This window comes from Xiphophorus maculatus, chromosome 3 (assembly GCF_002775205.1).
Source record: "Xiphophorus maculatus strain JP 163 A chromosome 3, X_maculatus-5.0-male, whole genome shotgun sequence".
Taxonomy (NCBI): Eukaryota; Metazoa; Chordata; class Actinopteri; order Cyprinodontiformes; family Poeciliidae; genus Xiphophorus; species Xiphophorus maculatus.
The window spans coordinates 703,042-722,810 of NC_036445.1; the positions used below are offsets into that span (position 1 = coordinate 703,042).

The 19,769-nt window shown below is 45.8% G+C and overlaps 4 protein-coding genes across 9 annotated transcripts in view; 3 read left to right on the forward strand and 1 right to left on the reverse strand.

The window, feature by feature from the left end:
• LOC102221691 (sodium bicarbonate cotransporter 3-like) overlaps window positions 1-2,421 on the forward strand; it is a 28,955-nt gene extending 26,534 nt beyond the window's left edge. For both annotated transcript variants that reach the window (XM_023330647.1, XM_014474563.2), the window contains exons 20-25: window positions 114-182; window positions 960-1,133; window positions 1,207-1,335; window positions 1,435-1,514; window positions 1,605-1,712; window positions 1,826-2,421. In XM_023330647.1, the coding sequence (XP_023186415.1) occupies window positions 114-182; window positions 960-1,133; window positions 1,207-1,335; window positions 1,435-1,514; window positions 1,605-1,712; window positions 1,826-1,907 (642 nt within the window). In that variant the 3' untranslated portion in view covers window positions 1,908-2,421. The remainder of the gene's footprint in view (window positions 1-113; window positions 183-959; window positions 1,134-1,206; window positions 1,336-1,434; window positions 1,515-1,604; window positions 1,713-1,825) is intronic.
• Window positions 2,422-4,074: 1,653 nt separating this feature from the next.
• On the reverse strand, window positions 4,075-9,419 carry LOC102221957 (ectonucleotide pyrophosphatase/phosphodiesterase family member 7-like). Of its 2 annotated transcripts, XM_005814107.2 has the most exons (5): window positions 9,124-9,418; window positions 7,178-7,323; window positions 6,488-7,111; window positions 4,504-4,726; window positions 4,075-4,432 (listed from the first exon to the last, which is right to left on the reverse strand). In XM_005814107.2, the coding sequence occupies exons 1-5, from the start codon at window positions 9,365-9,367 to the stop codon at window positions 4,365-4,367; spliced, it is 1,305 nt and encodes a 434-aa protein (XP_005814164.1). In that variant the 5' UTR covers window positions 9,368-9,418; the 3' UTR covers window positions 4,075-4,364. The 2 variants fall into 2 exon arrangements, with proteins under 2 accessions (XP_005814164.1, XP_023186416.1); XM_023330648.1 differs by having other exon boundaries at window positions 4,075-4,726; window positions 9,124-9,419.
• Window positions 9,420-9,896: 477 nt separating this feature from the next.
• Window positions 9,897-11,204, forward strand: mrps12 (mitochondrial ribosomal protein S12). Of its 2 annotated transcripts, none has more exons than XM_005814109.3 (3): window positions 9,897-10,117; window positions 10,550-10,603; window positions 10,759-11,204. In XM_005814109.3, the coding sequence occupies exons 2-3, from the start codon at window positions 10,558-10,560 to the stop codon at window positions 11,139-11,141; spliced, it is 429 nt and encodes a 142-aa protein (XP_005814166.1). In that variant the 5' UTR covers window positions 9,897-10,117; window positions 10,550-10,557; the 3' UTR covers window positions 11,142-11,204. The 2 variants fall into 2 exon arrangements, with proteins under 2 accessions (XP_005814166.1, XP_005814165.1); XM_005814108.3 differs by having other exon boundaries at window positions 9,898-10,063.
• Window positions 11,205-12,213: 1,009 nt separating this feature from the next.
• On the forward strand, window positions 12,214-18,661 carry LOC102222918 (zinc finger protein 497-like). Of its 3 annotated transcripts, none has more exons than XM_023329660.1 (9): window positions 12,214-12,458; window positions 12,855-12,943; window positions 13,582-14,255; window positions 14,864-15,172; window positions 15,775-15,856; window positions 15,959-16,215; window positions 16,779-16,847; window positions 16,931-17,105; window positions 17,858-18,661. In XM_023329660.1, the coding sequence occupies exons 2-9, from the start codon at window positions 12,895-12,897 to the stop codon at window positions 18,457-18,459; spliced, it is 2,217 nt and encodes a 738-aa protein (XP_023185428.1). In that variant the 5' UTR covers window positions 12,214-12,458; window positions 12,855-12,894; the 3' UTR covers window positions 18,460-18,661. The 3 variants fall into 3 exon arrangements, with proteins under 3 accessions (XP_023185428.1, XP_023185418.1, XP_014330048.1); XM_023329650.1 differs by having other exon boundaries at window positions 12,877-12,943; XM_014474562.2 differs by having other exon boundaries at window positions 12,877-12,943; window positions 17,861-18,661.
• Window positions 18,662-19,769: the final 1,108 nt, after the last annotated feature.

A 19,769-nucleotide genomic window follows, 5' to 3' on the forward strand; every position in this document is an offset into this window, starting at 1 on the left:
GACATCTGGTTGGACATGGGACGTTCTGCTGGACGTTCTGCTGGACATCCACCAGAACGTCCAGCTGGATGTTCTGCTGGACTCAGTAACAAACGTGTCCTGTTGGTCCCCAGCTGATCCCGATGCCCGTCCTCTATGGAGTCTTCCTCTACATGGGAGTGTCGTCACTCAAAGGCATCCAGGTTTGTTTCTTGTTTTTTGTCTTTTTAATTTATTTCCAGATTTGTCCTCTGGGAGTCGAACCTCTAAAACATATTTTTGCTGTTGGTCAATGTTACATCCCCAAGGCAGTCTAGAGGTTTTGGAGGGAGGGGGGGGCTGTAACAATAGATAAGCCAGGAAAAATTAAGAGACAAAAACCAGGAGGGTAAAATTAAAGGGTTTATTCTGGGGGATCCAGAGAAAACTCAAAGATGAAAATGAAAACCTACAAGAAAAGAAAAGGGAGAATAACAATGAAAACCAGAGTTTCTAGTAGACCAAAATCCTCATTTGCAGCACCACCAAGCTGCAGCACACATGCTGCCCAATTGGCCAAGAGGCACCAAAAGTCAGTTTCCCAGCTAGTTTTATACTCTGCTCATCAAGAGACAGAGTGAAACCAGCTGGGCCTGCTTAACCCGCCGGAGCTCAGCAGCAACCCGAACTGGGAGGAATCCCACATGCAGCCACCACTGCATGTAACAGTCAAAGTAAAGCAGGATTTGGTGGAAATGTTAAAGTTCTTGGTAACCAATAACTGATTTAATATTTTTATATGATATTGTCTGCGATATATTATAAAGTTACATGCAAATTAAGATATTTTATAATCAAATATTTTCATTCTGAAGTTACTTGGTGAGTAGTGCAAAGAAATGTTAATAATAATACTGAAGCCAGACATTTTTGCTGTGTCACATTAATAAAGTAAAGTTGAGTGAATCCTGCATTCCTCTGAACATTTCCTGGTCCTGCAGCTCTTTGACCGGATCAAGCTGTTCGGCATGCCGGCCAAGCACCAGCCGGACCTCATCTACCTGCGCTACGTCCCGCTCTGGAAGGTCCACGTCTTCACCGCCGTCCAGCTGTCCTGCCTCATCATCCTCTGGGCCATCAAGGCTTCGGGAGCCGCCGTCATCTTCCCCATGATGGTGAGGCCGCGTCCCCCCGCCCGTCTCCTCGCCTGAACGGCGCCGCTCACCGCCGTCCCGCCTCTCCCTGCAGGTTCTGGCGCTCGTCTTCATCCGGAAGCTTCTGGACTTTTGCTTCACCAAGAGAGAGCTGAGCTGGCTGGACGACCTGATCCCCGAGAGCAAGAAGAAGAAGGACGACGACAAGAAGAAGAAGGAGGAGGTGAGGCTCTCTGATTGGTCCTTTGGATCTGATTGGTCCTGTAGTTCTGATTGGTCCTTTGGTTCTGATTTTCTCTGCGTTCTGATTGGCTGTTTGCAGGACGCCCAGCGGATGATAGAGGAAGCGGAGGACGAGCCTCAGAGCATCCTGAAGTTCCCTATCAAGTCGCTGAAGGACAGGTGAGTCGAACACGGTGGCCCCGCCCCCTCTGAGTGCGCTCTGCTGCAGGCGCTGACCTGGTTCTGGTTTTGGTTCTGTTGGTCCTGCAGGTCTGACCCGTCTGAAGTCAACATCTCTGATGAAATGGCCAAAAGTGGAATCTGGAAATCCGTTTCCAAGAACTCTGAGGGAGGAAAGGCTCTGAAACGCTGCAAGAGGTGACATCACCGCCTGCGGCCGCCCCTATTGGTCCAGCAGGTTCTGGTATCAATTCCTGATCAATAATCAATAAACTCAGATCTAACTGGTCTGAAATGGTTCTGCTGTCCAGTCAGGAGAAACTTCCCAGCATCCAGATCAGCATGGAGAGCGAGGACGGACGGAGGTTTGTGGACGCTGAGACGGCGTTATGATCCCCCACCGGGACGGCGAGGTGGGCGGGGCCTGAACGAGGCGGAGGACCAATCAGCTTCCACCTGGCTGTGCTGCATTTCTCTGATGACATGACTTTTATTTCCTCATCGTTTCACACGGACAATCCTCAGGTTACTTTGTTTTTACTGCCAGACCATCGCTGTGCTCTGATTGGCCGGCTGCCTGGCGCTACGTTCTGATTGGCCGACGGCCAGCGAACTCAGAGGACGAATATTTATTTCTCCTTCAGTGTCTGCTTCTCCTCCATGATCCAACGCGGAACGGACGTTTTATTTAATCTATCATGCTGATTTCACTTCAGAGAGAGTGTGTGTGTGTGTGTGTGTGTGTGTGTGTGTGTGTGTGTGTGTGTGTGTGTGTGTGTGTGTGTGTGTGTGTGTGTGTGTGTCACCATGTTGCCTGTAGGTTAAACCTCAGCAGATGTTTTGTAGTTTCTTTGTAATTTTTTTAAATAAATCAGTTGGGAGGAAACATTTTCCACATCATGAGTCACATGACCAACAGGAAGTGACTCCTGGAGGAAACCACAAAGAAGACGAAGACAGGAAGTAGTTTTTTTTTTACCTTGGTGAAGTAGATTTGTGACGTAAACACAGTAGGTGACACACCTGAGTGAAGTTGGCCCCCTCCTTCTTCAAGTCAGACGAAATTAGTGTCAAACTTTTTTGCTCCGTTTGTGCAGCAAAGATTTTTGTTTGTGCCGCCATCATTCTAAAGATATTAAGAAAAATTATCTCTAGGGGTCATCAGAGGTCAACCACTCTCCTGGCCCTGCTCACATTTAAAGTTATTGATTTAATTTAATTGTTTTTCATTTGTGCTGCTTTGGCTTTGAAGGTATTAATTAAAGTTTAGGGGTCAAAAGGTCAACCAGCCCGCCTTCTTTTATAAACAGTTTCTGCTAGCTTGTGCACTGATTTGAAGTCGTGTTGATGATGACTGTTGATCAGGAAATTGAGCTGGAAACAGCTGATTAGACATGTTTTGCTCTAGTCCTACTGTTCATATTTCAACAGTACAGTTGGTCCAACAGCGCCCTCTGGTGATCAGAAACTAAAATACAGGTTTATTTTCTTCCAGTTCATTCTAAATGAGACCAAGCGAATTTCATCCACGTTAACATTAAATTATTCATGTTTGTAGGTTAGCACTTAACAATTTCAAATGAAATTCACAGATCCGGCATGAACTGATGTTCACTGACCTTTGACCTCTAGAAACATTGTAATTAATATCTTCAAAATGAAAGCTACACAACTGGAGTCGAGTTAATTGATTTCGTCTGATTTGAAGAAGGGGGGGGAGGGGGGCTGGTTGACCTTTGATGACCTCTAGAAACATTTTTTTATGTCTTTAAAATGATATAAAACATTTTGCTGCACAAACGTTTGACACCAATTTTGTCTGATTTGAAGGTCTGGAGCCGACTTGCCTCAGGAAACTGATTTTATTTCCTGTTTCTGATGATTGAGATCATTTTATTTCTGTGTTCAGAAACGGCCAGCAGGTAACGCTCTGGACCCAACCCGACCCGACCGGACCCGACCCTACCTGACCCGGACCCGCCGTGGCCCCTGCCGCCGCTCTGGTTGAGTCTGGTGATGGCGGCGGGTTGCCTGCGTCGCGTCCTGGTGAAGCGGCTGCAGATGTACGCACTTTAAAACTAAAACTGCGACGCACTTTAAAAACTAATTTCTGCATCAAGTTCAGTTTATTTCAGCAATGTTTTCCAAAATAAAAGTCCTAGAAACACAAAACAATCTTCTAAATTGAACGCAAAATGCTTTATTATGAAAGCTAACAATTTACACAAAAATTTATTTTAATGTTCATATTTTAAAATAAAATTAATCACAAGCGAAAATAGATTTTGTAGGATGAAGCCAGTCGTTTGTATAAATATGGAAAATGAAGAATTATAGTTTGAAGTTACTTTTAAAGCTGGTCGTTATTAAAAGCAGAATTCATGAAAAATAATTTCTTGTTGATCATAAATATTTCTGTTTGAGTCGTTCACTTCTGGACCAGCAGGGGGCGACGGTGGACAGGAACCACTTCGCTTTAACAGGAAGAAACCAGAACCAGAACTTTCTCTGTTAGAAGAGCATCAAAAGTTTTAATGAAACAAAATTAATAATAAACAACGAATGTTTGAAATTATTATTTATTCATCAGTTTCATGTTTTAGTGTAAAAACTGTAAACTATTGAATCCAGATGAGCTGACAAGCCGGTTCTGGTCGGTTCTGTTCTGTTCTGGTCAGTTTGGTTCTGTTCGGTTCGGTTCTGGTCCAAATGCTTTGATTAATCAAACATCAGATTTTAAAGAAAAATGGAGAAGCTTCATGCAGAATCCTGACGGAGCGTTCTGGTACCAGAACCTCTGGTCCGTTTTGATGTCTTCTGTGGTTCTGCAGGTGAGCGGTTCTGGCCCGGTCAGAGGACTCTGGCCAGCAGGACGGTCAGCAGCAGAGCGGCAGACAGACCGGACCTTTGGGATTCTCCTGCAGACAAACCCGGGTTAATCTGTGGTTCTGGTTCCGGTTGTGGTTCTGGTGGGCCGGAGCGGACTCACCTGCGGCCCGCAGCATGACCTCGGTGACCCCCAGCGACCCGTTGTGCGGCGCCGGCTGGATGCGCAGCAGCCTGCAGAGCAGCGGGTAGACGTGGATGCTGTCAAACGGGTCGGACACAAAGTTCTGCTTGAAGCTCGGTCCGACGGCCCGGAAGATGGTCTTCATGTCCATCTCCCCGTTGTGGAAGCCGTGGTCGCCTTTGTTCACGTAGACGATGAACCTCTGAGAAACAGAGAGGCAGGGTGACCTTTGACCTCACCTGCTGCTCTGGAACCAGAAACTCCATTTGAACAATTTTACACCTAAAAAAACTGATTTCCTGATTTTATCTTTAATTAAACGTCAAACGCAACAGAAAGTCCTTAAAATGAGATCTGGACCTGAACGACTGAATTTCTGTTTTTGTTTCTGTGAGGTCAGGAAATGGACTTCAAAATAAGAGCATGAATGATTCTTAATAGTTTAAAGCCAAAATACAGATGTTTAACTTTATTCAACTGAAAGTTTCTAAAACTGTAAATTAGTGCTTCAGAGTTGAGCTGGAAAAATTATCTTAGTGGAAGCTAATTGCGCTAAACGTTTCCAAAGTTAGCTAAATGTTTTTAGCTAAGCTAAAATTTAGCAGAAGTTTGACGCTATGACTGAACCAAAGATCCATCTGCGCTTTAAATACTGAGTGAATATTTATGCAGTCACTCGTTTAAAAGTCCCTCTAGCTTTAATTATTTTACTTTGAATAAAATAATCCCTTAACCAGCTAGCTAGTTAAATCTGTTTCTCATTATTTTGTATAAATCTGATTTTACTTTGACAGGGTGTCCACACATTAAGTCTTAATTTTGTAAAAGTAAGAAATTAAAATGTCTTGAATTCATTTAAAATGTAAATTAAACACGTTAATCACCGGTCTTAAATTTTGTCGTAGCACTCTTATTTTTCAACATTTTAGTCATTTGTAGACGTTTCATTTTGTTCTGCGCCTGGAGCAGTTGAGGCTACCGCTAACTACCTGCTAATAAACCCTTGCTAGCTAGTTAGCTGGCGTTTTGTTTTGTTTCTTTTGTTGTTTTTTTCATATTTAATGAGTTAAGTGCAGACTAATCACCAGTTTGAAGAAGAAAGATCGTCTCTCCCATTGGCTCACTTCTGTTCTAGCTCGTTTGATGCTGCGTTCATTCTGGGCTGAAAGGATTGGCACTATGGACCTTACGGCTAAATTACACATTTTATTTGTAATTAAATACAAAAATCCACTTTTGTACATTACTGTAATTGTCTTAAATTTCCTTCATAATGGTCGTAAATAGTCTTAAGTAGCCTTTAGGAACACTATTGATTTGTAATCTGTTGTAAAATAACCAGAAATTAGCTCTACTTTTAGCAGATTAGCAGAAGTTTTCCCACTGCCTCTTCAGAATTAAAGGTTGCTGAAAGTAGATAATGAAATACTTCAATATGAGTATTGGACTTTAGCTAAAAGAATCATCTCGATGGTCTTGTAGATGACTTCGTCACTAGCGATATTAGCGCAATAAACCGGAAGTCATTCAAGGAACGGAGATGACTGAATGTTTCTGAAGCCAAGGAGCAACATATTAATTATATATATATATTATATTATATACATATATAATCCATTCCCTAACATTCTTGTATAATCAGTATAATCTGTGCATATAGCTACCATATTTATATTTATACACAATATCTATATCTCTTTGCTATAACCCCTTATAGTCCATACATACATAGTCTTGTACATCTGTAAATAAATATCTATATCTCGTAGAGCACAGCTGGATAGATGCAAACTACATCTCGTTGCTTGTACTTGTGACAGTGCAATGACAATAAAGTTGAATTCTATTCTATTCTATTAATAATAAAACAATTCTTCAACACCACCGGGGCCAGGACTGTTCCCACACGGACGTTCCTAGCACCGATTCTTTGGTGAAGAACCAAACCTGAGGCGAGCCTTACCGAGTTCAGGTTGAACCCCAGGTCCGCCACGACCACGATGGGAGGCAGCCGCTTGCTTCTCCCCAGATGGAAACTCTCCGGGATCTCCTGTTTCTTGTAGACGGTCAGATTGGGAGCGTTGGACAGAGCGTCGTAAACCTCCTGGTCCTTCCCCGGCCGCGGCGTCACGATGCCAAAGCCGCCGTAGTCCAGGATCTCAAAGCTGGCGAGCTCCATCAGGTTCAGGTACTTGTTGAGGACGATCTCGTCCACCAGCGGCCGCTTCTTGACGGTGGTCATGCCGTGATCCGAGGTGATGATGACGTCCAGGCTGTCGTCCAGGCCGTTCCGGCTGATGGCGTCGCGCAGGTAACCGACGGTGCGGTCGATCTGCTGGATGACGGTCTTCCTGTCCGGGTGGTCCGGCCCCTTGTTGTGGCCCACGAAGTCCGGCTCGCCGTAGTACAGGGTCACCAGGTCGAAGTCCTCCTCCGCGAACCAGCTCAGAACCGTGTCTATGTTCTCACGCCATTCTGTCTCATTGGTGTAAGGGTGGCCGGGCTCTGCCAGCTGAACTCTGTTGACCCTTTGACCCCCGTAGGCGGCGGCGCCTCCCGGGAAGAAGAACGAAGCGGTTTTCAGACCCTGAAAGAAGGAGATCAGTTTATCGTCACATTTGGATCTCCTGCAGGCCGGCTCGCCTCGACTTGCCTGGTTCTGAGCCGTGATCCATAACGGCAGCACTCCGTTGTCCCACCACTCCGACCTCTTCAGGGTCTCTTTGAAGGAAACTTTCAGGTTTGTTGTTTCATTGAACATTAAGTTGTGGACAACTTCGTGGTCTTCTATCCATCTACCTGAGAGGAGACATTTAGCTCTGTGATTCAGGAGAAAAAGAAACGTCTGTATGGTCCACTGTTATGCTGCCATCTGGTGGTTAGATTTGGCTGTTCAGTGAAGCAGTGGTGATCAGATCGAATTCAGGTAAATTGGGACATTTAAGGATTTACCAGGTGTCACATTTTTTATACTTAGTTTAAATATTCTTTTGCTTACTAAATATTTAGTTGCATCATTGTTCGGTGTTCAGTCTCCATTTTTCACCGTGACTCAGCATAATCTCTAACTGGGGGCTCGTCCGGGATTGAAACCAAACATTATGCTTCTTTCACTGCCCCTGAAGGAATCATCATGATAATTGTTGTCTATCTCAAGAGTGATCATGTAAAATTTGACTTGTGTACAACTTAACGACACACAACCCAGTTAACGCAGCAGTTCAGTCCCAGTCAAACCAGTTCAGTGAGTCAGGGCTGCTTTAATGGGTGTGATGGAGGTTTTAGCCAGCAAACGGCGCCCCCTGCTGGAGTTCAGTTGATTCATGTTTACAATGTTGTGTCTGCAGCAGTGAGTTCAAAGTTCATCACAGCTAAACTTATTCTCTCTGTTGGACGGCGTGAATAAAACGATTTTAAACGATATCAAATCCGTTTTCAGAAGGATGGATTTCATGTTGATCTGCTGCTTATGGCCTTTTTTAAAATAAGGGGCGACATTAAACAAAAACAGATACTTCAGCAAATGTTTCTGCACAGAAATAATTTTTTTAAAGAGTTGGAATTGTATGACTCTTATAAAGCCAGAAAGTTTCTTGATTTAAACATTTTCGAGTCTCCTGAGGTGAAAATCCAGGTTTTTCCTGAGTGATTCAGGCTCAGATGCTTCTCACGTCTCCTGCAGGAAACAAAGAGTCGCATTTAGAAGAAAACCTTCACTTCCTGTTTGATCAGCCAGGAATTGGCAAACATCTGATCGTATCTAATGCGGCCATAAACCTCCACTTACTGACAGGAAGATCAACACAACCCAGACCAGCTGACAGTGCTCAATAATCCAGAAATAATCTAGCAATGCATGATTAGATTATATTTCTTATCCTGTAAGCTGGTTCTGATCTGCAGAGCTTCAGAACCGGAACATTTTCAGAGTCCAGCTGGTCTCCTTCTCTAAATCTAATAAATTCAGTGTCAAACATTTGTGCAGCAAAAATGTTCATTTTTTATTAGCATTTTAAAGATGCTAATAAAAAGCAGCACAAACAAAACTTTTGCTGCTCAAACATAGTCGAGTCGTTTGACACCAATTTTGTCCGATTTGAAGAAGTTTGAGGGTGGTTGACCTTTCATGACCTCTGGAAACGTTTTTATTAATATCTTTAAAATTTGTGCTGCACAAACCAAAACGCTTGATGCCAATTTTTGTAGATTAGTAGAAGGTGAAGCGCCAGCTGCCCTCAGGAGGATTTCTGGGTTCAAGACTCGATGACAAAAGCGCAATTTATTTATTGATTTTAATTAAAAACATCCCAAATAAAAAGTTTGACTGGCAGAAGAAATGACTTGAACCAACATGTGGTTCCTTAACGGGATTTTCTCCGAAGCGTTCTGCGTGCTGCAGCCTCGCTGCTCGTCTACCCAGAACTTAAGATGTTTGGTGTCTGTAGCTCTGAGCTGAAATGTCGGTTTCCCCCCTGAAGGACTGACGAAGCTCTTCTTCTTCTTCATAACTAATTGTTCCTGACTCTACTGCAGAGCTGCTAGTAATCTAATTAACCTGCAGGACTGTTTGGTTTAAGGCCGTCCAGCGGCGCTCCAGACCTGTGATGGTGGTGAAGTGTGACGGCGAAGTCATGGTCATCATGGGGGGGGTGACGTATTTGGCCTTGACCCCGTCCCAGGCCATGCGGTCCAGGTGCGGCGTGTCCACGTCCTGGTCGTAGTCCCACCTGAACCCGTCGAACGACACCAGCAGCAGCTTGGTCTTCTTCTCCTCCCTGCTGCTCACCGGCTTCCCGTCGACGCCGCTTGCCGCCATCAGCACGAGGAAAATCTCCAGCCTCATCTTCAGCCTCACTGCGACTGCCTGCCGTCTGGCTGGTGCTCACCTGTGCAGGAGACCCTGGTTAATGAGTAGCATCAGTTCCTGATACAGATCTGCTGATGGAGGGGCAGACCTTTGACTGTGAACTAATAGGTCTTATCGGGACAGACTTTAATGATTAGATGGACTTTGAAAGTTGGTCCTTGGTGTTTATAAGTCTGGACCAATCAGATTCTTAAAGCTGATAATCTGATCAATAATAAGACCAGATAACCTGAAGTTCTGTCCTGTGATGTACTGACCTGTCTCCAGTCAGATGAGGAAAAACAGAGAGAATTCAAATTTCTTGCAGTAAATTTTCCACTTCAAGTTTTTATAAAACAATATTTCATCCATTTAATCTCAAATATCACCCCAGTAACTCTTAATTTGCTCTATTTGTACTCAAAACAGATTTTCATCAGCATTAACAGCTTTGATATTAACTTGAATTGATCTCACGAGCCTTTTAAGAAAATTAGCCCTTTATTTTGAAATTGCGTCTTTTATTTTGTCGTTAAACGCACCGGAAGCGCTTCTTTACCCTATGAAGGACATCCTGTCATTCGCGCTGCAGCGTGATGTCCGTCATTTAAGTGTTAAATGAAATGTTTTTATCAGGTTCTGGATTCTAAGTAGTGTTCGGTTCGGACGGGTTGTTCCGGATCATCTGAGCAGGTTTGTAGCTTTAGACGAAGAAAACATCGGAGTTCCGCACCGGAAAGCTAACAGGTTAGCTTAACCAGACTCCAGGAAGAGAAATGCGTCTTTACCTGATAAAATGCTCCAGAGGCAACTGTAGAAAATAACTTGATTTAAATTCTGTCGGTGTTTCTTCATAATTCGGCATGTGTGAACTGAAATTAATTTTGAGATATATAGACATGACATGAGCCAATGAGTCCAAGCAGGAATAATCTGACTCCACCGCTTATGGTTCTGGTTCTGTACCGGAATTGAAATGAGCTTTGGTCAAATCTGAAATAATTATATCCGTCAGATTTACTCTATTCTGGATAAATATTTCTGGAGCGAGAATTTGAGATGAGGAATGTCAGGATATTAGGAATGAAGGATAACTAGGATACGCGCAGATGATTTAATCCTGTGTTGTTTGGATTTGTCTTTGATTTGATCCCGGTTCTGAGTTTATGATGGTTTTAGTTTCAGGAATGTCCCTCTGGAGCCTCAGACCGGCGCTGGAGCTGCTGATCCACGGTGAGTTTCCTCCTGCAGGCTGAAGGTGAAAAAGTTTTTCTGCTCTGGACAGAAACATCCCAGGAAACTGAAACAATTTTCCCTGAGGTGTTTGTGATGAAGAATTCTTCTGGGTTAAACATGAACAGCTCTCGTTCTGCTCTGTGTATCTGCAGCGACCCGGCTCTCCTCCTCCTGGACCGGGCCGCTCCTCTCCAGAACCATGGCCACTCTCAACCAGATGCACCGCCAGGGGAAGCCCAAGGTTCCCCCTAAAACTCTGGGCGCCACGTTCGGCCGGCCGCAGCTCAAAGCCGTCGTCCTGAAGACGATGATCCGGAAGCCCAAGAAGCCCAACTCGGCCAACAGGAAGTGCGCCCGCGTGCGGCTGTCCAACGGGAAGGAGGCGGTGGTGTTCATCCCCGGGGAGGGACACAACCTGCAGGAGCACAACGTGGTTCTGGTGCAGGGGGGCAGGACCCAGGACCTGCCCGGAGTCAAACTCACTGTGGTTCGAGGAAAATATGACTGCGCTCATGTGGTGAAGAAGAAGCAGTAGCTGAGGCTCACACTGCTGTTTGATTATAGATGATCAATAAAAACTGTTTGGTTCCAAACTTGAGTTGATTTTGCCTGAAACTGAACAAGAATTAATCTGCTATTAATAATGAAAGACGTGAGTCGGCTGGAAGGATTCAGACTTAATTTGCTCTCACCTTTATGCATTTGACTACACAGAAACACACAAACACATTTATATGAAATGTAAATATGTTTCATGTATCACAATGAAACATATTGTGATACATGTAAAATTTACATTTATTTCTACTGTTTTGATTTAATGTTCTGGGTGTTCTTTCAGAAAATGATGTTTGAGACTTTACGCTCCAGTTAATTAATTGATTACTAAACTAGCTGACAATTATTTTAATAATTGGTTCATAATTATTGAAATCATTATTTATGTGAACATGAAGAGCAGCCAGACCCTCCAACCGGCTGAAAACAGTATAAATATGAACAGCATCAAAGTCAAATAGGATTTACTTTGACTAGACTGAGGTGAGAACTGACTTGTGTTCCAGAAATACCACAGCAACAATAGTCAATGTCACTTTTATTCATTCTGAACTTTATAACAACAGATCTGCTCCAAAGTGCAAAATGCAAACAAAATAAGAATAATATTGAAGTTGTAGCATAAAACAACTCAATCAAAAGCTAGTGAAGAATTTCTTAAACTGATCCATATTCTGAGCAGATCTGACACGAAGAGAACAACAAACACACAACCACTTCTGCTTTTTAACTTCTTTTAACTTTCTTCAGTATGAAACAGTTCCAGAGTCTGTAGGCAACGCCAGACTAAATGTGTCACTAAAGTGTTTAGTTCATTTAAATATTTGTCTCAAAAACCTCGCCATATATCTTCTCTTAGGTAAATCATCAAACTATACCTGAATGTAAACTATGTAACTATACCGTCCAAAATATTTGTAAATAATTGTTCTTATTTCGTTATTCGTAATAAAAAATGAAATTTCCATTCACTGGTAAAAGGAACTTAGTTTTACTGATTATACCGCTACTTTTGTTGTTGTAGTACCGCCCTCCTGCCAGTGGTGGCAGCACTGAGCCCATGAGCTCCAACATCTACTTTTTTACTTGCAGTTGTTTCGGTTCTGGTTTCTTTCTTCTCTGCTGTCGTTTATAGAAAACCTCCAACATGAAGCCACCGATCTCTGAAACTCTTTAACTGACGGTTTACGTCTTTAAACGGAACAAACTGGACCTTTAACGGTCGGAGCCATCCGAACTGTTCCTATTAGCTCCACGCTAGCTGCTCGGGCCGGTGTGGACCGGATTTCTGACGGTAAAAGAGGCAGTTGTGGATATTTTTCGGCTATAATTACTTTGCATTCTACTGCTGTGGTTTGCTTCTGATTTTGCGCTGAGGTTTAATTAAGATAAATCAGCTTTTATTCGCTAATTAGCTGGCGGTGTAATAGTGATAGCTGTTAATGCTCTCTGATTGGCTGAAATGATCTCTATTGTGTTCTCTGATTGGCTGAAGCTCTATTTGTTGGCAGATATTTAAATAATGGTTAATGTGGTTCAATAAAGATGTATACGCGTTAATCTGATTAAAAACCTCAGTTAGTATTGTTTCTTTATTAGATGTTATCGCTGTAAAGCACCTTTTCATTTGAGTTATTTAAAATCACATGTTTGAGATCAAGCTGTGGATTTTTGTTTCTTTACCCTTCAGAGACATGTGTGTGTTTTTCCAGAGGCCTAGATGAGAGAAGATGATGAATGAAATGAAGGTGGAAGAGGAGGAGGAAGGAGGAGACGAAGGTCAGAGCTGCATTCAGCCCAAACATGCAGGAAAATCACTAACAGCAGCACATCTGTGACACTCTTAGTAGTTTCTACTATTATTATGTTTTGTAGACACTAAGTCAGGAGAAATGAGCTTAACTGGAATAACCGCAGGTGGATGAGAGGTAGGAGAAACAGGTGGGATCTGCTCTGACGCGGCTCCTGATTGGTGGAGCTGCTCAGGTTCCAGGCGGAGAGGAAGAGTAGAGCTGCAGGAGAAGAAGGCGGCCATTTCCAGCTAATATATTGATAACGGCATAAAGTGAAAGTGCAAGACAAATGAACTTTAATTAAACTGAAACATTAAACTGGAAGACATTTTAAACATTAAAGTAAAACGCAGCAACTGAAAATAAAAAGCATCAGTGAAGCAGATTATTACTGAAAACGACAATTTTCTTCAAAAAAATGGAGTTAAGATGTTAGTTTTACAATCGGCTCTCAGTTTGTTCAATCAGAACATTTTAAAAAGATGAATGCTAGAAATGTGAAAGTCCACAAGAACCTTCAGTGTTGATCAGAACTGGATCAGAACCTGGTCCAGTTCTGTTTAGACATGATCAGAATTTCTTATCTGGAGCGTGAAAGTTCTGATCGGGTTCTGGTTCTTTCAGGCCTGCTGATGCCTCCTGACCCCCAGAGTTTCTGCTCTACTCCAGAACCGGCCTCGGACCAACACAAACCCAAACGGCGCCACCGCTGCTCGTTGTGCGGCCGGGAGTTCGCCGGCCCGGCCCGTTTGGCCGACCACGTTGCCACGCACTACGGCTACAAGCCGCACAGCTGCTCCGTCTGCGGGAAGCGCTTCACCAAGAAGGTGAACGTGTTGGTGCACCAGCGGGTCCACACCGGGGAGAAGCCGTACTCCTGCCCCGACTGCGGCGTCAGCTACGCTCAGCGCGGCTGCCTGCGCCGCCACCTCCTCATCCACTCCCCAGAGAAACCCTTCAGCTGCTCCCTGTGTGGGCGTGGCTTCGTCCAGCGCCGCTACCTGGTCCAGCACGAGCGCACCCACACCGGGGAGAAACCGTTCTCCTGCTCGCTCTGCCCCAAACGCTTCGCCTCCCGCAGCGGCCTGTCCGACCACCTGAAGACCCACCAGGAGCAGAAGCAGCATTCCTGCTCGCTCTGTGGGAAAACCTTCTCCTCCGCGTCGTCGTTCCGGGATCATGTGAGGAACCACACGGGACGCAAACTCCACCCCTGCTCACTGTGTGGGAGGAGCTTCAACCGGCCGAGTCTCCTGAAGAAACACCTGCAGAAACACGCGGATGGAACCCTGGAGAAGGTCAGAGGTCAATTAGGTCAATTAAATGAATCAGTGGAAGCTAACGGTAAAGTGTGAACCATTCTGCTAATGCACCATGCCGATATATAACTATTGAAAATCAATGCTGTACGGCTAACATAAATATTAATTTTGCTAATGCGTTATATCAACATGGTGCTTAGTGTGACTGCAGGTGTATCAAATCTGTCATTGCGCGCCGACCTGTTGAGTTTTGTTAACTCTGTTGCTAACTAGCCGCAGCAGCGTTCAGTCAGAAAGCATCGGGAGATTTTAGACCGTTTACTGTGAACGTACTGCGATGCATTCTGGGTAGAGAATGACATCATTTGCTGCATCAGTGGGAATGTGGGAAGAGGAACTAGAGTTGATATGTAACCATACTTCAAAATAAGAGCATGCATGAATATAAACTACTGCTCTGAAATCCTAACCACTAATAACCAAAACCTGAATACAGACGTCAAACTTGATTGAAGTTAAAGTTTCCCTTATAGCCAAGGAAATTAGCTCCTTCAAATGTGTCTAGAAAAATGGAGTAGAAGCTAAGTGTGCTAAAGTTAGCAAACGTGCTGAAGCGCTAAGCTAAAACTTCTCTGATCCTGCAGGAAGAAGCTGCTCTCTGCTGCTTCCTGTGTCAGGAGCATTTCTCCTCCGTCAAAGAGGCCAAGGATCACGAGCGGCAGCACCACGCCGCGACCCGGTTCTCCTGCGACATCTGCAGCCGCTCGTTCACTCGCTCGTCCCGGCTGAAGGACCACCTGCGCTCCCACACGGGGGAGCGGCCGTTCCAGTGCGACATCTGCAAGACGCGCTTCACCGTGCTGAGAGCGCTGAGGAAGCACCAGGAGATCCACAGCCGGCCGGACCGCCGGGCCCATACAGCGCCGCCTGGAGGTCCGGATCTGCCAGAACTGGTGAGGAGAGAGAAACTGGAGTGTTTGAGCGTTAAACTTTAAAGGGGCAATGTTATGTGTTTTCTATTTTATAGCACAATCAGGACTCTGTTACCTTCAGTAGTTATGAAAATGCTGAATGTATTAAATATGACAAAAAAAAAGTTATTCCTGATTTACCGCTTTGAAACTGCGCCTCTGTCTCTTTAAGAAGCTCCTTCTCTTCCTGAAGCTCCGCCTCCAGGAAGTCGTCCCAACATGGCTTCCCTATTAACCCTTTAATGTTTTTACCAGCATCGCCCTGAGCAACGGCTCCTGTAACGAGCTCAGCTGCTGTTTGCTAATTGCTCCTGGCTAGTCTGAAGGAGCTGAGTGGGGGAGGAGCTGCGCGTAGGAGGCGGGGCTAGGTCCACCCAGGCATTTTTCACAGCTGAATGGTTGCCATGGAGATTAAAGTATTTCTGAAACATGGAAGAATCAAAGCAACACTGCAGGGAATAATAATTAAATTTTATATGATACCGGCCCTTTAAAAGTCACAAACATGGACCAGAACAGTTCCTATGAGTTTGGATCTGAACTGCTGGATCTGGTTGAAACATTTTACCTTCTGTTGGTTCCAGAACCCAGACGAGCTTCTGGACGGAACCAGCGCCGCCCTGCAGGTGGAGACCCGCAGCGACGAGTCGGTGCCTTCACTGACTGGTGAGAAAATCAGAACTTTGGCTTCAGGGAGCGTCTGGGTCCAGAAGTCTGCTGGTTCTGTTGGGTTTATGACTCTTCCGCTTTGTGTTTTTGGTTCTGCAGACCCGATCCCTGCCAGGACAGAGCCAGAGAAGAACCTGGAGGCCCAGGAGGTCTCAGAAAACCTGCAACTGGAACCGCCGGGTCCACCGGAACCACCGGGTCCAGAGACCCAGACGACCTGCAAGAGTCCGGCGGCGAGGAAGAAGAGGAACCACAGCTGCAGCATCTGCTCCAAGAGCTTCCTGAAGCCCTGCCTGCTACGGGAACACATGAGGGTCCATATCAGGGAGGGCCGGCTGCCGGACCCGGCCGACAAGGTGACCAGAACCATCAGAACTGTCCAGGTTTACAGTTTCTATCTGATCCACCTTTCAGTTGTTCACCTTTGACCTCCAGATGGTTTGACGGAAGAACAATGAGCCAAAACATCAACAGTTCTCTGTTGATCTACGGAGAGAAATTGGTTTCAAAATTATTGAAAGAGAAGAAAATGTTTCAAAAATTACAATTTGAAAAAATGCATTTCTATCAAAAATACATTTTGAGAGCAATTTATGACATGTTTGCAATAGTTTAACCTTAATTTTTCAGATTTACAAATTGTATTGTTTTCAAATCACATTTGGCATATTTTGTTAGGGGGCGGGACTTCCTCTGATGCGTGGCAGGAAGGTGCATTCCTATTTGTCGACGTTAGCAGCTGCGTTTCTATTGGTCAGTGTGGAGCAAATCCGTGTCTAAAAAAAATCTGACAGAAAACAAACTTCATCAATGTGGGTTATAAGTTTTAGTATTGGACCAGATTTCTCTCCGTACTGATCTGGACCTACCCGGGTCCCACACCAACCCGGGTTCTGGACTGACCTGGGTTCTGTTCCAGGTGTTCTGGCTCCACATGCGGACCGGCGGCCAGAAGAAGAAAACCGTGATGATGATGAAGGAGGAAGAGGTGAGGAACCAGTTTACTCACCAGTCTCCAACTGGTTTAAGGTTCTGGTTGAGCCTGAAACTCCTCCTCCTGTTTCCCTCCAGCGCCGACCTGGTGACCCCTCCACCTCTGACCCCGCCCTCGTCCCTGATGCCGGGCTGCCTGCCGGTAACCATGGCGACCAGGGTGGGAACCAAAGCGAACAGCAGGAGGAAGAGGATGTCAGCGGTTTGATCAACTCTGATGGAGAGGAAGAGCGCTGGGAGCCGGAGCGCCGCGGTACGACCACTGTTCCGACCCGGTTCACATGGTTCTGCCTGAGGTCCAGATTTCCCAGTAGACTGGTAAAGCGGGCTGGGTCGGTTCTGATCCGGTCCGTTTGTTCATTAGTTCTGAGGTTCCAGTTGCATCAGATAAATACGTACGGCACAAGATCAGGGCCAAAATTAAGACGATTCTCCTCCCAGCTGTGGCTACTTCCTGGTAGCAGGAGGCTACCTCCACTCTGAAGCTGCCGATCTAATGGAGCAGCACTGCTAACTGAGCAGAAAGTCAGTTAGCGTTAGCTTTGGAGGAGCTAGTGACTAGCATGGCTACCCTGGTCACCCACTGGATTGGCTACTTCATCTGCAGCTATTAGCCATGATAGGCTAGCATTAGCTTTGTGTAAGCTGCCGTTAGCCTTGGATAGGCTAACTTTAGGATAGTATAGGTTACTGTTAGCATTACATTTTCTAGCATTAGCTTTGTGTAAGCTGCCGTTAGCCTTGGATAGGCTAACTTTAGGATAGTATAGGTTGCTGTTAGCATTACATTTTCTAGCATTAGCTTTGTGTAAGCTGCCGATAGCCTTCTGTAGGATCATTTTAGTACTGAGAGGCTTTTGTTTAGGAATGAATTGAATCGGGACCGGATCAGAACATTACCAGAGGTCAGAGGTCACTGAAATCTTTCCGAAATGCGTCAGCAGAGCTTCCTGATGGCGGCGTGTCGAACTCCGGCAGCTCCTGACCGACCCTTCGTGTTTCCAGCAGGTCCAAAGATCCGCTCCGACCCGCCGGCAGACGGCCGCTCCACGGGAAAATCCAAGAGCTGCTGCCCGGTGTGCGGCCGCGACTGCTTCAAGGCCTCGGCGCTGCAGAAGCACCTGCGCATCCACTCCGGCGAGCGGCCCTTCCAGTGCCCCACCTGCAGGAAGAGCTTTGTGCAGCACGTCCACATGACGGAGCATCAGCGCATCCACACCGGTGAGAAGCCCTTCACCTGCGGCGTCTGCAGCAAGAGCTTCACCTTCTCCAGCGCCCTGCGCCGCCACCAGCGCGTCCACACCGACGCCAGGCCCTTCCGCTGCGCCGTCTGCCCCAAGACCTTCAAGCAGCTGTGCGTCCTGAAGAACCACCAGCTGACGCACTCGGGCGTCCGCTACCAATGCCCGCTGTGCAGCAAGAGCTTCAGCCGCGCGCTGGAGCTCACCTACCACATCGACGTGCACTCAGACGCGCAACCCTACTACTGCAGCGTCTGCAACAAGAACCTGAGCGGCGCCCGCATCTTCAGGAAGCACATGAGGAAGCACAAGTCCGACGAGCCGAAGCTCGACCTGGCGGCGGCGGAGCCGATGAAAAACCAATGAAGGTCACCTCAGAATCACGTGACCCGGGAGATTCGCTGCTAAACTTCCTACAGGAGCTCAGAAGGGCCAAACAAAGCAGAGACTCCAGCTAGCAACCCGATTCATCGATGCCTTGCTCAAGGGCATGGCGAGAGCCGGACCAAGACGTTCAACACGAAATAATCAGATTCTCCACAATAAAAATTTGATCCAAATGAAAGTTTCTGATGAAGAGTTTGAATCTCATTTATCCACAGAGGTCAGAGGTCGTTTAATTACCTACAACTCCCAGATCAGGGCGTAAAAGCTCTTCCTTGCTGGTTCTACCAAATCCAATACGGTCCAGGCTGGTTCTGTTGTGCTGAGGCGTCCACCAGGTGGCGCAGTGCTACATTCTCTATTTCCAGGTTCCTGAAGGTGGAAACTTTTCTCCCAGTTGGACCCAAATCTGGTTCCCTAAGGCTGCATCATTCGCTTTGATCCAACTCCAGTCCGTTTGTCTACTCAAAGTCCGGTTGGGTTGGTGAGGTGTGAACGCTCTCTGACCTCTGACCTCTGGTCCTCCAAACCTCTGTCTGGGTTTGGTTGAAGTGAACTCTGATTCAGTTTCATATCTGAACGCCAAGCGGGCCGCAGACCGCTCCAAAAGCAGGAAGTGGACTACAGCGCAGGGAATTCTGGGTAAATACAGCCAAAGCTAACATGCTAGCTTAGCGCTAGCAGCAGAAATGGCTCCTGGTCTTTAGCCAAAGACTAAAGAGAAATCCTCCAGCTCTAAAATCTGATGCCTCCATCTTGTTTCCATCTGGTGAGGAAGGAAGTTGCTCTCAGTGTCTTCACAGGTTTTTGTGTCATTTCCTTCAGTGGTTCTTGGTGCAGCGCCCCCACAGGCCAGGAGGGGAACAGGTTGGTTTGACTCAGAACCACAGCAGCTGGAGGTGGAGCAGATGTTCCAGTAGGACCGGGTCGACCGGACCATCAAGAGGGAAAGATCGCTTCTCGGCCTTTTGGCTAAGACAGCGGTCCCCTCCTTTGGGTGGTGATAGCGGTAGTCTTTGTGACTTGGCTGTTGCCACTGATTTTGAGGTTCAGTAAATTTAGTCCCTGGGTGAGATATTGACCACTAAGTAGTGGAAAATATCTTTTACCTTTTATTTGTATTTATTGGTGTTTTTTAACTATTTATTGGTTTTAGTAAAGGTTTTAAACCTTTAACTGGTGGTGCCTCCACCATGGCGGCTAGCCATGGTGGCATGCGGAGGCACCACAGTGTTCGATTTTTATTTAAGGAAAGAGAAGAAGAAAATAGAGTAACAAGATTGGACTTTTCC